The sequence below is a fragment of the Dipodomys merriami genome, unplaced genomic scaffold, assembly GCF_024711535.1.
Source record: "Dipodomys merriami isolate MVZ:Mamm:240054 unplaced genomic scaffold, mDipMer1.0.p SCAF_17, whole genome shotgun sequence".
In the NCBI taxonomy this organism is placed as follows: domain Eukaryota; kingdom Metazoa; phylum Chordata; class Mammalia; order Rodentia; family Heteromyidae; genus Dipodomys; species Dipodomys merriami.
Window position 1 is genome coordinate 32,256,590 of NW_027203048.1, and position 16,321 is coordinate 32,272,910.

The following is a 16,321-nucleotide window of genomic DNA, read 5'->3' on the forward strand; positions in this document are numbered from 1 at the left end:
AAAATAAATCGAAGTTTAAGTTCTCAATGAAATTTCTTTTTTTTTCCCCCCTCAATGACATTTCTAAGTATGAGTTTGGGTATGGCAATGCATAGTGTAAATCCCAGCACTTGGCAGGTTCAAGCTGGAGGATTCAAAGTTTAAGGCCAGCAAGGGCTACAGACAAACCGTGTCTCAAAACAAACAAAATTTCTACGTAAGGCACAAATTCAGGTCCTTCATGTTATGTAAACTATGACTAACCTTCTTGAAGAACTGAATATTCATTGTACTAAGAGGAGGTACTATACAAAAATTCAGAATTTCATACCTTTTTTAGTCTCCATAAATTTTTCATAGCTATCTGGGAAATCATCTTCTGGCTTAGATTTTTCAGCTGGTGCCACAACCACTTTTCCTTCCTCCTCTTCATCTTCATTAAACCACATTTCTTCATCTTCTTCCAAAGCCTTTGCATCTCTGCGAAATCTGTTACTACGCAATATAGATGGTACACTGTAAGAAATATATCACAAATACTGAGTAATGCTTTCATGATCAGATTATATTTAAGGGAAAAAGATGTGTAGCTAACAGCTGAAGTAATTTTAACTAAGTCCATCTTATTTATGGCTTTATTTCATGAGGTTCTGACCATGTACATTAAAAAGAGAAAAAAGAAAGAAATCTCAAACCAAAACTTGTGTATTGCACAACTTAGTGAATGAATGTTAAAGATGGTCCCAGTCAATCCTGTATTACTTTCCCTTGTATTTATATTATATGATCAGCTGAGTGTTTCCTTGCCCCTAATTTTGTGAAAATATGCCCCATAAAAAGCAAGATAAAAGGCAATTTTCCAAGCTAAAAATGGCATTCAATATGCTTAAATGAGAAAGTGAAAATTTGAGATTTGATTTAGTGGAAGTTGGGCAGCATTATAAGAAAAATGAATTAAGCATCTTCAGTGTTTGAATCAAGTACGAAATAAGATCTAATGTTTAGTGAGCAGTTTGGTGTGACAATAATGTCACCTATTCCATTTGGAATATGCATGGTCTAGGTAAATTAGTAGTCTCCTTGGAAACATATAATTGGATGCCAAAAGTTTATTGTATATTGAAAAAATCATGGCATAAAACATATCCTGAGGACTCTCCAAAATAATTTTGGATGCTGTAAACTAAAAGTTCACCTTCAGTTACCACATAGTATTCATCATATAATGGATTTGAGTAGGTCAGATGACCTACCTCCTTACAGAATACTGTGCTATCTATCTATTGATAGAAAATTATTGGTAAACTTCACATACAAGATTCAAACTATGGGCAAGTGTGGAGTCAATTTTGTAGGCTACAAATATAATAAACAATACCTGTTCAGTTTTTGATTTTGTCTGTCTTTTTCTTGTTCATATTTAGTCTTCAATCCTTTGAATGTCTGAACATATTCAATTGATTCAAGTGCTTTATAAAAGTTTTCAACTATGTGTGAAGTAAGAGACTTGATATCTTCCTGTATAAGCACAAAATTTATATTTCAAACACAGTACAATGCTTGTTACGGGAAAAAAATTTAAAAATTTTTATAGTTCCAAAGCTGATCAAAAAAACATTTTTCAAAATCACCTTCCAAAAATAAATGTCCTAGTTTCTTTATACATGCCAGAACTCCACAGAAAACTTGGAAAAAAGGAGAAGCAATTCACTGGAGCCCTTTTGTGGGACTATAAAGAACATTTGAAAAGTAAATAGATTTAGTTTATGTCTTCTATCTTTGTCATTCATATAGCATCTTAAAAAGCAGTTTTACATGTAATTTCATTTAACTGACAATTCTATGAAGTTGTATTATACCCATTTTACTAAAAACAAAACCAACACTTCCCTGCAAAAAACCCCACAAAACAACAAAGCAAAATCTCAAATTGAGGTTCTAAAAGGTTGGATGATTTGATCCAGAGCACACAGCTTGTTTAAGGGCAGATGTTACAATTCTATTTTCAACATGCACTACTTAAAAGACTTACTGGTTTAACTGCTAACAAAGTGAAATGCTATATCTAAATAAACAACAGATTCTTTTGAATATATTATATATATAGATCTGAAACCTACCTATTCCTGCAGTATACTGAGGTACATAGAAAAAAAAAGTTAGGTTAACTTTTGGGATTCAATGCATTCAAACTTTCAAATTTATTTTTAGAGAAATGTAGATTCAATCGAAAGAATAGGGACATTCATGAAATTTACAATTTATTTTTATCAGTATCTCACTAAAATTTCAAAGTGAAAAATACAGAAATAAAATGTTTATAACATATAAAGTTTTGATTTATTAGAACATTGTATTATGCATTTGGATGCAGATGCTAACTGAGCTTGTTAACAATGTTCTTCGTTTACAGCTCTACTTCTGACTTGTGGTAGTTAATCAGAAGACTCTCATGGACTTTCTTGCCTGGGCTGGCTTAAGATGCCAATTTTTAGATCTCAGCCTCCTGAGTAGCTAGGTTTATAGGCATGAATCACTGGCACCTGATTTGTTCCTTCTTTTCTAAGATTAAAGACATACTTCTACTTTTTCATCCTTTGAAAAGGTTATATTCTTATAGGTGACCCCCTTAGGAAAACAATCTAGTCAGCCAAGCAATCTTCATATGAGAATAGCAAGTAATGAGTATAAATTTGACTTGTAAAAGACAAAACTAGAAAGTGAAATAAACATGAGAATGAAACAAAAGAAATAACTAGAAAAGGTTGATTTTATCCTAATTCTTATGACAAGTTTTTTTTTTATTGCCTATTGGGAATAAATTTGAATGCTTGTAAATAGGATAATGAATCATTTGAGTGTTTTGATTTCCTCAACTAATAAAAATTGTGCATCTAACTTTCTGGTCTCTTCCACTTAAAATTTCAGGATTCCATACCTTTCATGCATCTTATAGCAAGGTCTATTAAAGGAATTATTTTTCAATCTTCCTAGTTATTTTTATTATCCTTATAAGAAAACTGAGTTAATATGGGTTAAAAGAAATAAAAATTGCATGTTTAGATTTCTCACAATCTAAAATATGGGACCAGGGTGTGGTTCAGTTGTAAGTGTATTTTTTGACTACCATGTATTAGGACCCTGTTTTGATCCTCAGTACCAACTCCAAAAAGAACAAAACTAGTATCACTAAACTGTAACTGTGGAAAATATGAATATAAAAGTGATTGATAGTTAACATTTCAGTTTATTAGACATAGTTTCTAAAACATGCTGAATAAAGTCGGAGAAAATGAGAATGAAAAAATTACTTATATGTAACTATGTTACCTTTACATATAATCCTTTTCATATAGCTCTTTATCTTACATATAATTGTGCATGTAATTACATAGTTCTTTAGTATAAACTTACCACTCTTATAAATTCAAACAACTCAATAACAGCTGAATTTAACAGATTGTACCGAGTTCCATTATCCAGAAGAGCATTTATAACTGGCTCAAAAAGATTTCCCTTGGTGATGTAACGATTATAAAATTCATCTTTAAGGCCAATTATCCGTCTCATAAAACGAAGAGCACCTAATTAAAATAATACAAAGAATAAGCCAATGAATAAACCAGTATTAATTATTTTATATGTATCTTGCCATAACTGTATAAATGCAGAACTAATGGATGTAGTAAAGACAGCTCAATCAGCAGTGGGTACTCTGCATTCAAGCCCTATCATAGGCACCAAAAAAAAAAATCTTTTACTCCTTAATAAATTTAGCAATACTGTTAACATTCTTATGAAACACAAAGGATTTGTGGTAAATTTAATATTTTTATCTTGTTGATTTAACTTGTATTTTTCCCATGTAGTTTGACTTATTCCATAGATACCACTAAGCCAAGGATTCCGATTCCTAGGTTAATCTCTTATTTCAACACTGCTCAAGGATGGAGGGGGTCATTAAAGGAAGTTGTACCTCTTACCAGCCATTTAAGGTACAAATGTATGTTAACTGTGACACCAAACAAGTGTGGAAAGAAGTGCTATACTGATTTTCTGATTTTGTTTCAGAAGAAGGAATTTACTTATAAAGTAATAAGTAATAAAGTAATAAGTAATGACAAAAATGTGAGACAATATATTCATATACTACTGGTAAGTGAATTGATGGGCCCACAAAGTTAGTTACAAGAACACTGCTTTTCCAGTATTTGTATTTTTTCAAGATAAGAATCCTGAAGGAAAGGGGGGGTGGGGGGAAGGTGGGAAGGGAAAACAAAGGAGGCGGCAACAATGCTTGATAAAAAAATGTACTCATTATCTTGCCCATTTAAATGTAACCCCTCTGTACGATATTTTCACAATTAAAAAAAAATCCTGAAAAAAATATAAATACTGGAAAATCATGTACATTAAAGAAGAACTCTACAGTCAACCTGCCGAGAAAATATCAATGCTTCCAAAATTAATATAACTTAATTTTAATCAAGATGCACTGAATGATTTTTTTTTTTTTGGAGAGGTACTGGGGTTTTTGACCTTAGGGCCTTGGGCTTACTATGTAGCCCAGATTTTTGCTCTGTATTTTTTTTTTTTTGGGTGCGGTCGTGGGGCCTGAACTCTGGACTTGGGCGCTGTCCCTCAGCTCTTCAGCTCAAGGCTAGCGCTCTACCACCTGAGCCATAGCGCCACTTCTGGCTTTTTGCTTATGTGGTGCTGAGGAATCGAACCCAGGGCCTCATGCATGCAAGGCAAGCACTCTACCACTGAGCCACCTTCCCAGCCCCTGCTCTGTATTTTTGAGATTGCCCATGTGCAGGCTTTCCTGGTACTTAGGTTGATAGCAGCACACCAGCATGAGCAGCTCTTCAGTGAGATATTTAATTTATATTGCACAGGGTGGCCTTGAACCTCAATCTCTTCAATATCAGTCTTTCCAGTAGCTAGGACTATAGGTATGAGCCACAGGCACCCAGAATAAAATTATTTTAATTTAATTTGGAAGAACACATAATTAAAATAACCAAATTATGATGGAAGAGAAAAGTGAGAATGCTAGGACCAAAGTGTTATTTTAATTCTGTGGGAAAAATATGGTTTTATTCATTAGCAAACATGAAGGCACTGAGTTCCAACCCTGGTACCACCCCAAATATAAATCAGTAAAACAAACTACCACCAGAAATATTGTAGGCAATTAACACTGGCTATAGAAGGCCATAAAAGTAAAAGGAGAGGCCAGGCACTGGTGGCTCATGCTTGTAATTGTAGCTATTCAGGAGGCTGAGATCTGAGGGCTATTGTTTGAGGCCAGCCTGCACAAGAAACTCTGTGAGACTCTTATCTGCAATAAAATACTCAGAAAGAGCCAGAAGTGTCACTATGGCTCAAGTGATAGAGTGCTACCCTGGAGTCAAAGCAGCTCAGGAACAGTGCCCAGACCTGAGTTCAAGGCCCAGGATGAGGAATGAATGAATGGGGATTGAAAGTTACGAATTAATGACAATCTGATGAAGCAGATGGAAAACAGAAGAAAACAGATTCTACTAACAAAATGCTGCCAATGCACGCAAGTTTGGCTAACTGAATCTGAACTCTAAATGTGTATGTGGGTGGAGGAACCACTATAAAAGATTCCTTTTGCCCTTTAAGAAACAAAAAGGAGGAAGGGGAAACAAAGGAGGCAACAATGCTTGACAAGAAATGTACTATCTTGCCCATGTAATTGTAACCGCTCTATATGGTATTTTCACAATTAAAAAAAAAAAGGAAAAATGAAAGTAGGATTTTTCATAATTTTAATAACATACATACAGCTAAAAAGGCAACTTCACTTTTCATCTGTGCTAAAAATGCTGTTTCTTAAATAATTTTACAAGAATGTTCATTTAAATTTATTACTTACACAAGGCCAGGAAAGTGTGCTTTGAATTCATCAAGACTAAGACTCTTCTAAGCAAGTCCTTGTTCATGATATAGTTTTTTATGTGGTATGTGTGATGTTCCACACAAAAGGTGAGTAACTCTAAAATTAAGGCAAGTAGCTGTGCTGTTTGGTAATTATCTACAAAAGAAAGTCATTTCATTAATATAAATACTGCAATACACCACAGAATACAACATAATATTCTAGAGCATAAGTTAAATTGTATTTCCTACTTTTGATAGCAATTAAAAAGACTGTAGGTTTTTATTATTTTATTGAGCATGTGATGTGTTATCAGTTACCTACTACCGTTTAGGAGATTTGTATAAAAACTTAATAATAACCAGATGCCGGTGTCTCACTCCTGTCATCCTAGCTACTGAAGAGGCTGAAATCTGAGGATTGTGGTTCAAATCCAGCATGGGCAGTGAAGGAAAATCCGTGAGACTCTTTTCTCCAATAAAAACCAAGTGGCACTGTAGCTCAAGTGGTAGAGCTCTTGCCTTGAGCTGAAGAACTGAGGGACAGCTCCCAGGCCCAGAGTTCAAGCCCCATGACCGACCAAAAAAAAAAAAAAATTAATAATAGAAAAGCTAAACATAAATCTATACATGTGATAAACAACCATCATTTCATTGAGTTTTTTGATTTGTTTCCTAAATGTTTATTATTATTAGTTCATTTATATAAAGCATCCCATAGTAAAGATAAACTATGTCCTAGTTTTTGTCTAAAGGGGGGATCATTTAAATTTCTTGAAGAATTAACATGTTTTCTTTTAAACACATCAAACAAATTATATTGTTGGCTATTTTCAGTGTCAAGTAAAAAATATTATGTTTGCCAGGTACTGGTGGCTGAGATCTGAGGATTGCAGTTCAAAGCCAGCCCAGGCAAAAAAGTCCATGAAACTCTTATCTCCAATAAACCACCAGAAAACTGGAAGTGGTGCTGTAGCTCAAGTGGTAGAGCGCTAGCCTTGAGCTGAAGAGCTGAGGGACAGAAAAAAAAAATTGTGTTCAAAATAATTTTAAACATAAATTTATGATATCCAGTGGCCAATTGAAATAGACTACCCACACTCCCCCAAAAAGTTTTGGTCCATGAAAAGGATTTGTGTGCTTGTACTGGGACTTGAACTCAGATACTTCAGCTTTCATTTCACTTTTTCACTCATAGCTATTTTTTTTTAATCATTTGAGCCATGCCTCCAGTTTGGCATTTTCCTGGTTAATTGGATGGAGTCTCATTAACTTTTGTGCCCAAGTTGGCTTTAAGCTTCAAATCTCCAGATCTAGGCCTCCTAAGTAGCTAGGATTATAGATGTGATCCACTGGAAATAATTCATGAAACAATTTTGAACTGCTGCTTGAACATCAAATTTTCATGTGATTAAGGAGTTATATTGACAAACACCCTCTATTATAAATGCGTTCGGGAAGGAAATATTAAACCATAAAGAAACTGAAATCAGTTCCCGAGAGATTTGATGAGATGGATAGAAAAAACATTAAACGAGGTGCCTACATTAAGCAGAGGAACAGTGTTATGACTTGGATTTAAGAATACTATGTGTAATGTTATAAACTGACATGTCATTAAGTACATAACAGATCTTAGCTTGTTAGATTTAAAAAGTTAAAAAGCCAAGTGTAGTGGTACACACTTGTAATCCCAACATTTGGGAGAGTAGAGACAAGAAGATCATTAAGTTTGAAGCTAACATGGACTGCACCTCCAGACACTGTCTCAAAAAACACCCTCCAAATCCTCAATTTACAGACAATGATGCCTGGAAACAATGTCAGAAAACAAGCTATAAATTTACAGAAAAATAATACTTACCAGGACAAATTGTGTTGTTTTTGTTAGATCCATCTATATCATCTAATAAAAAAAATTAAACTATTTCAGTTATCTTACACATTTCCCTAATAGTTTATAATACATAAAATACGTTGTCAGTCTTCTTTCACCTTCATAACATCATTAAGAGGTGGTTACTGTGGTCAAGTATGATACAACTATTTGTATTCTTTTATGGAACTGGGTATAGATGTGGAATAAATGTAAGTGAGATTATAATTAGAAGACTGATACTTTTTTTGAAATTTGATAAAAAAATTTTTATTCTGACTCAGTACATATGCTTCCTATTTTATTTTAGATAACAAATCAATATTCCCTGTGTTCAAGGAATACTAATACAGGGACTACTAATACCTCGATACATCTTTTACAGTTTTCCTATTTATTATCCAACAATTAGTGTATGTCTTTGAATAGCATATTTGAAGCAAAACATACAGGAATTTTTAAAACTTCAAAACACATCAATAATGTTTTCTAAGGAAACTATTATTTTAAAATTACCTTACATTAATTACAAAGACGAGGATTTCATCATTACATTTTCACACATTTTTACACATATTTCAGTTATCCACTCTATCACTTTCCATACTCAAATAATTCCAGAAGTTTTCCTTGTTCAATTATCATAGTTACTTACAATTCATCTTTTTTTGTGCCAGTCCTGGGGTTTAAACTCAAGGCCTGTGCACTGTCCCTGAGCTTTTGTGCTCAAGGCTAGTACTCTACCACTTGCCACACAGTTCTACTTTTTGACTGTTTAGAAGTTCATTGGAGTTAAGAGTTTCATGAACTTTCCTGCTCAGTCTGGCTTTGAACTTAGATCTCAATCTCCAGAGTAGCTAGGATTATAGGCATGAGCCACTGGCATCTGGCCATATGGTTTTTGATAAGCAATAAAATTACTAAGAAAATTTCCAGGTACATATCCCATGGTACATATAGACATATTTTCATAGGGAAATACAAAACTATGCATCAGAACATCATGTGTTAATAGCAAAAAAATCTAGAAATAAATTTTATATTAGAAGTAGGCTAAACTGCAGGATATTCATTGATGTAAGAAATACTATACAAGACTGCAGATTTGGAATACTTTAAAGTGATGCCAGGGAAGAGCATAGGATATATAAGGTGGGAATGTTATTGTGAAAAAGTACAAAGCTATATATGTATTTTTTTTAAATTAAAAAATTTAGGGTTGAGGGGCTGGAAAGGTGGCTCAGTGGTAGAGCGCTTACTTTGCATGCATGAGGCTGTGGGTTCGATTCCTCAGCACCACATAAGCAAAAAGCCGGAAGTGGTGCTGTGGCTCAAGTGATAGAGCGCTAGCCTTGAGCTGAAGAGCTGAGGGACAGCATCCAGGCCCAGAGTTCAGGCCCCACGACCAGACCCCCCCCCCAAAAAAAAATTAGGGTTGGGTGTGGGTGAGTCATGCCTGCTACCCAGGAGGCTGAGATCTGAGGATTGTGGTTCAAAGCCAGCCTGGGCAGGAAAAGTACATGAGACTTACTTCTAATTAACCACCAGAAAACCGGAAATGGAGCTGTGCTGTGGCTCAACTGGTAGAGTGCTAGCCTTGAGCAAAAAGAAGCTCAGGGACAGTGCCCAGGCCCTGAGTTTAAGCTCCAGGACTGGCAATAAGTAAATAAACTAAATAAAGAAGTAGGCAAGTTAGATTTAATAGAGCCAGAGGAGTATAAATGTCTATTATACAATTATCTACATACTTATATATGCTGGAAGTATTTTAAAATGAACATTAAACATGATGTATTATAAATGGAACCATTCTTCAATAAAATCTATTGGAAGATGCTTCTGTATCTACTCAACTGTATATTTTCAAAAATATTTTAAGTTAATACATTGAAATTCAATTATTTTAACTGATGTACCATAGTCCAGCAAACGAATACACTTGGTTTTCCGACCAGGAATAATGCAGTAACACTCCTTTGCTGGCCATTCAAATGTAGAAACACTCCTCAGAGTATATATATAATCACAAAAAAATTGATATTATACAGGTGTGCATGCCTACATCACAACATTAGTTTCATACGTACTGCCTTAGTTTCTCTTGATTATCAACATTTTCAGATAGTAGCTAATGTTCTAGTATGCTCCCACATTTCTGATTTCACCAAGTGAGTTGTATATTTTTCAGTCACTTGTTTAAGCATGGATTATAATACAAACACTGCAAACTGATAAAATTTAACAGAGTTATTATATATGGCAAAGTTGAATATAGCAAAATACCACTTAAAAATTATTGAATAATTAGATATACAACTATGGCTATCTGGAGGAGTATGTTCAGAATGCTTCAAAAATAACATTAGGTATCCATTTCACTTCAAAAAACTTGAAGTAAAATTTACAGCTCATAAATTACTAATGTAATGAATGCAATAAAATATATAAAATTTAATTACTGAATATAAGAAAAAGCCTTCTATATATTGGTAGGTGTTTATATTCAGAAACAAGAAATAGCATGACTGGTAACAGTCTCAAATCTGCAATAGTCATATAAAGCACCATGAAGAAAAGTCTTACTTTTAGTATTATTTCACATTTTTAAAAACAGAAATAATGATGGCATAAGGATGAAAACCTACCCTTTTCACCTTTGTCTTCTGAAGTATTGGTCAAAAGTGGTGCAGTGAGGACATGCATACAATGGTTGTAGAAGAAATTTAGAAACTCACTCTTTTCCGTTTTCTAAACCAAATAAGAAATTTTAAAGAATACTTTATTGTCTTCTAAGTTAAAAAAGCATCCTCAAGAATTAGTATCATATGTCATAAATGAAAAACAGGTACCTTATCTTATTGTGAAAACAAAAAATCTAGCTATATATTATGAAAGGAGAAATTTAAATATATTCACTTTTTCTACAGAAATGTAAATTGTCGACTTTCTATTGTATATTAAATAAAAATGAAAGCAAGGAAAAGATCAGATAACATCATAAAATATTTTGCCAAGGATATTTACAAGAAGATTATTTTGAAGATGGTGGTAATCAAAAATGCGATGAAGAACCAACAAATGTTACCCCTTCCCTCACTGAGTTTTTTTCCAACACCCCACCCCCCAAACAATCAGGCTATGTAATACCAAGTTAACTGTTTATAAAGTTTGGAATCCCAGATTTTACTACCTATCTGAATTTGAATAATTACTAGGCCATTAGATAGAAAAATGAAATTTTAATTTGTTCTATAAATTTTAAAATTTAGATTTTGGAAATTTAGAAAGTAATGCTTTTTTTTTTTTAGTTATACAATCCTACAAGCAAATTAGTAACAATTGAAAAATAATGTGAACATTTCTCTGTAAGAAATTATTTGTTTTTTGGTGGTGGTGGGGGTTTGAACTCAGGGCCTGGGCTTTTTCACTAAAGGCTAGCACTCTATGACTTTGAGTCCCAGTGCCCTTCTGGTTTTATGGTGGTTAATTGGAGATAAGAGTCTCAGACTTTCCTGCCAGAGCTGGCTTTGAACTGTGATCCTCAGATCTAGCCTCTTGAGTAGCTAGGATTATAGGTGTGGGCCAACCAGTATTCAGCTTCTGTAAGGAATTTTACTGAGATAACCATTACTAATATACTGGAATCAAACTCTTTTATGACTATAGTTAAGAACTTTCATTTTATGCTCACTTTAAAGCAGAGTTCAGTAATGTTAACATAGTCATATTGCTATATATAAAATTTTTGGAAGTTAATTTACAGAGGTCAAGGGCCATATGTAGAAATTTCCAATATTTTATTAAGGTTTTAAGAAGACTGAGTGTGATGGCAGATATCTGTAATCTTAGCTACACAAGAGGCAGTGATTGGGATGTTTTGATTTTAGACCAGCCCTGGGCATAAATGTGGAATATCTAAAAAAATACCAAAAGCAAAAAAGTTTTATGTAGGCTTTACGCGGTAGTGTGCCTGCCTAGTAATCAGAGGCCCTGAATCCAAACCCTACTACTAAAAACTTTCTCTCTCTCCAAAAAAAAAAAAAAGAAAAAGAAAAAGAAAGAAAGAAAGAAAACCAGGAATCAGTGGCTCACGTGCGTAATTCTAGCTACTCAGGAGGCTGAGATATGAGGATCACGGTTCAAAGCCTGGCAGACAGGAAAGTCTGTGAGACTCTTATCTCCAATTAACCACCAGAAAACCAGAAGTGGCTCTGTGGCTCAAGTGGTAGAGCGCTTGCCTTGAGCTGAAGAGTACAGGGACAGCGCCCAAGCCCAGAGTTCAAGCCCCATGACCACCACCACCACCACCACCAAAAAAGCCTTAATACAATTTGTACAGTCTGCATTTAGTGTTGTATGATTCAATGCAGGAATATTAATGCTGGTTGAATAAATTTGCTTCTCAAAACTGACTAGACAGAAACATTTTTTATCTCAGAAACATTTTTTATCATTATAAAACTGACTAGACAGAAACATTTTTTATCTCAGAGTAATTTCTTACATTACTTGTAGCCAGCATGTTCTCCGGGTCAATTAAAGTTCGAAGAAGTCCCATTAACTGGACTGCACCTCCTAGTTCAGGATCAGAGTCACAGATCATTTGTTCGATTACTACATTAATAAGAAGGATATCCTATAAGAAAACATTTCTATTAGAAATTGTTTTGGATATAATAAAACAAACACCAAATGAAAACAAAATCAGAATCATATGTAGAAAAAAAAACAGAATAGAAGAGCTTGAACATTTTCATTCCAATTTTTTCCAAGTTCAAAAAAATAAACATTCTCTTTTTACCTACCCCAAACCAGCTTACAGGGAAGTGGAAGAGAGAAATCATTGGTGACTCTTTCACTGGAGCTTCTAACAGATTATCATTTTAGGTTGGACCTTCAGGCTTACAGTTAGAGGTTTAGACAAGCAAGACCAAGTATCACTTGGTTCTAAACACCAGATTTTTCTTGGCCTCTACATATAAATTCTTTTGTAGCTCAGGCTGAGGATGTAGGTCAGTGGCAGAGTACTTGCTCATGTATAAAAACCCTGGGTTTGGTATCCACCAAGAAACAAAACCAACCAAACAAAACTGTATAATGGATTTATTGATTATAATGGTGTCCTGCAAGTTGTTTTTTTTCCAATAAATCAACTGTTACTTACACTGAGCTTGTCCATATCACAACTGATCAGAATTTTACATTCCATAATTTTGATGATGATTTTTTCAAACAATATTATTTACAAACACCATATCACAGGCAATTTACAAAGAACAGTATTATTACTTACATCATCACTCTGCTGGGCTTCTTGCATTACAAATTCTCGAACCATAGATGGACTAAATTCTACCAGATAAGAAAATATATCTGTAGCAGCTGATCTAACTTGCAAATCATCCATGCCCTGATAAAAGGAAAGCTAAGTTATTCAGATATAGCTAACAAAAACTATTACTGCAACCTCCCCTTTTTCCAAATCCATGTATTCTCAAATTTTTGTATTAAGCTATTGAATTGATGTGAGGATCTTGCTCATCATTATCTTGAGCTTTCCTAGCCTGTAAAATGCCCTAGGATTGATATTCCTAATAACAAAAGAACAAAATGTACTATAACCAAAATATGTTATCTCTTCAGTTGAGGGTCATGGCTCATAAAGTGTTTGCCTGTTAAGTGCAAGACCCTGAATACTAGACTACATATAAACATATATGCATACAAAATGTAAAGTATCTGTTCCTTTGTTTTTATTAAGATTTTGGGATAGCTTGCAAATAAGTTTCTGCTGTTTTGTACATATAGAAATATTTTACAGGGGGCGGGGAGAGGCTGGGAAGGGATGGGAAGGGGAAACAAAGGAGGAGGCTACAATGCTTGATAAGAAATGTACTCATTATCTTGCCCATGTAATTGTAACCCCTCTGTACAGTATTTTCACAATAAAAAATAAATAAAAATTAAAAAAAGAAATATTTTACAAATAAATTTCTGGAGAATTTAAATCTAAGAACGGTCACAGAACTGAGTGTGGTGGGCATGCCTCTAATATCAACACTTAGGATGCGGAGGCAGGGGGAAGTTGAAGAAAAAGAAAAATTAGCATAAGAGAATAATGAATAGAAACAAGAAATAAATACCGTAAAAATATCTCATTTTAAATTTTCAGACAGTATATACCAATGGATAAAACTCATATAACTGAAATCTGAAAACCATATTGCACCAGTAGCCATGAGATCCATCTTCACTCCACTTAAAAATTTTATTGTTTTCAATAAATCACAATATCCTCAGTCTTTAAAAAATTAGATTTTTATTTACCTAAAGCCATGTTATAGACAAATGTTACATATTGACATGACAAATTAGTATAACTGACAACTGAAATTTTTGTGGTAAAATCCAGTATCAAGTGAATAATAAACTAAGACAATGAATTCCATTATTATCCCACCCACATTATAAATCTATCACAAATTCACAATTTTAAAAGTACGAAAAGACATAATTACCATTACAATTTCAAGAGCAGGAAGAATTCCTAATTTTGCCAAAGTTTTGAAAAATGCATCCCTGTTTTGAGGTTGCAATGTCTGAGAAAATGCACAAAATTCCTTGAAAAAATTAACCTATAATATTAAAAATTATAGTTAGAAAATAAACATACAGAACTTTAGGCATTCACATACAGTGAGACCAAAGGAGGGTAATCTTAGGAAAGGAACACAAAGGTACAATTCCTATGTGCCTCTGCTAATATAAAATTATTATTTATCAAAATGAACTCCATGAAATGGAAACACACACAATATTACCTGAAACTGTGGAATTTACCCTTCTAAAGGATTTTGTCTTTTCATACTACATTGCCTCCTCAAAATTTACACTGAATATCATATTAAGCCAGAAAACTGTTATTAAAAACTAGTTCCAAAGCTGGTGCTGGAGGCTCATGCTTGTAATTCTAGCTACTTAAGAGGCTGAGATTTGAGGATCAGATATAGCCTGAACCTAGTTCAGGCAGGAAAGTCTGGGAGACTCTTATCTCCAATTTATCCACAAAAAGCAGGAAGTAGCTATAAGCCCAAGTGGCACAGCACTATTTGAATGGAAAAGCTAAGGGACATGCCTGGGCCCTGATTTCAATCCAGTATATGCACAAAACCCAAATTAAAACAAAAACAAAACAAAAAAACTAAACCTGAAACACTAGCACCATGAGTGGTGGTGCCTATTTATAATCCCAGTACACATTAAGCTGAGGTATGATGATAAAAAATAAATTCACTTTAAAAACAAAAGATACCAATACCTCATTAAAAGTGAATTCTACATTATTCCTCAACACTGATTCTCTTGAAATGCAGCATAGTGCACAGAAATCTTGTAATAAAATGTAGCTGTAGCTGGGTGCAGGTGGCTCATGCCTATAATCCTAGCTACTCAGGAGGCTGAGATCTGAGTATCATGGCTAGAAGCCAGGATGGACAGGAAAGTCTGTGAGACTCATTTCCAATAAACTACTCAGAAAAAGCTGGAAGTGATGCTGTGGCTCAAGTGGTAGAGCACTAGCTTTGAAAAAAAGATCAGCTCAGGGACAGCACCCAGGCCAAGTTCAAGCACCAGGAAAGAACCTCCCCCCCCCCAAATGTCTCTGTGACAATGACACAATTCTAAGAATTAGAATATAAAAAATTCTCTAGTTTAAAACACTCATTTTGCAAATCAGAAAAGTGAGTAGGTTCTTAATAACTACATCACATATGGCTTGCATAGTTTCAAGTCAGCAATTTTTCATTAGTTTATAAACTTCCAAATCTGTTTGAGGAAATGAGGAAACATTTGGTACCAAATTATCACTATTCTCTTCTCTAATATGATTTATATCTTAGAAAAAGTTAAACACACTAAAAAATTTCTAAGAAACAATTTCTCATTCATGTAAGAAGCATTTCTTTATGTCTTTTTAAAAAGCATCTTTGTTATGTAAGTACCTACAACTATGTATGAGTTTATAAATCTGTCTTTATATAAGCCCTCTATCTGATTTGGGGATTTATAAGCCATTCAAATTCCCTCATGGAAATGGACACACATATCTCAGAACATTGTAAGAGCTTTCTAAAAACAAAAACAATTTTTAGAAAGACAACAGTTTACCAATTCACGCCTTTTATCATCATCCGTAGCCTCATCTGTTAATTGTGCAAAAACTTCAGACAAAAACTTCTCATCTTCCTGCATAAGAATTATAAATTTTTAATCAACATTTGAAGTTATATTCACTTAAAGATTAAAATTCAGTAACATTTTCTTCATAAAACAATATACAGGTTATATTTATGCTGTCATTTCCCAAAATTTGATTATATTATTATCTAGTAATACATAAACATATAATTAAACCTCACTATAAAGAACTGATAATTGAGGGCCAGAGACATAGCTCAAGTGGCAGCTTGAATGCCCACTATGCAAAGTTGAGTTCAAACTCTAGTACTGCCCAAAACTCTTCCAATAAACAAAAAACCTTTAATCTGAGGTTCTCAGGAG

At 33.9% G+C, this 16,321-nt stretch overlaps 1 protein-coding gene across 3 annotated transcripts in view; it reads right to left on the reverse strand.

The window, feature by feature from the left end:
• Ppp4r3b (protein phosphatase 4 regulatory subunit 3B) overlaps nucleotides 1-16,321 on the reverse strand; it is a 46,623-nt gene that overhangs the window by 7,669 nt on the left and 22,633 nt on the right. Inside the window, exons 5-14 of one of the 3 annotated variants that reach the window (XM_070025661.1) lie at nucleotides 15,929-16,006; nucleotides 14,281-14,397; nucleotides 13,056-13,172; nucleotides 12,267-12,398; nucleotides 10,408-10,510; nucleotides 7,751-7,792; nucleotides 5,885-6,043; nucleotides 3,394-3,563; nucleotides 1,358-1,497; nucleotides 311-474 (exon numbers count right to left, since the gene is read on the reverse strand). In XM_070025661.1, coding sequence (XP_069881762.1) covers nucleotides 311-474; nucleotides 1,358-1,497; nucleotides 3,394-3,563; nucleotides 5,885-6,043; nucleotides 7,751-7,792; nucleotides 10,408-10,510; nucleotides 12,267-12,398; nucleotides 13,056-13,172; nucleotides 14,281-14,397; nucleotides 15,929-16,006 — 1,222 coding nt within the window. Of the gene's footprint in view, nucleotides 1-310; nucleotides 496-1,357; nucleotides 1,498-1,550; nucleotides 1,709-3,393; nucleotides 3,564-5,884; nucleotides 6,044-7,750; nucleotides 7,793-10,407; nucleotides 10,511-12,266; nucleotides 12,399-13,055; nucleotides 13,173-14,280; nucleotides 14,398-15,928; nucleotides 16,007-16,321 lie in introns of those variants that run through there. The other 2 variants (XM_070025660.1, XM_070025662.1) reach the window with 2 other exon arrangements.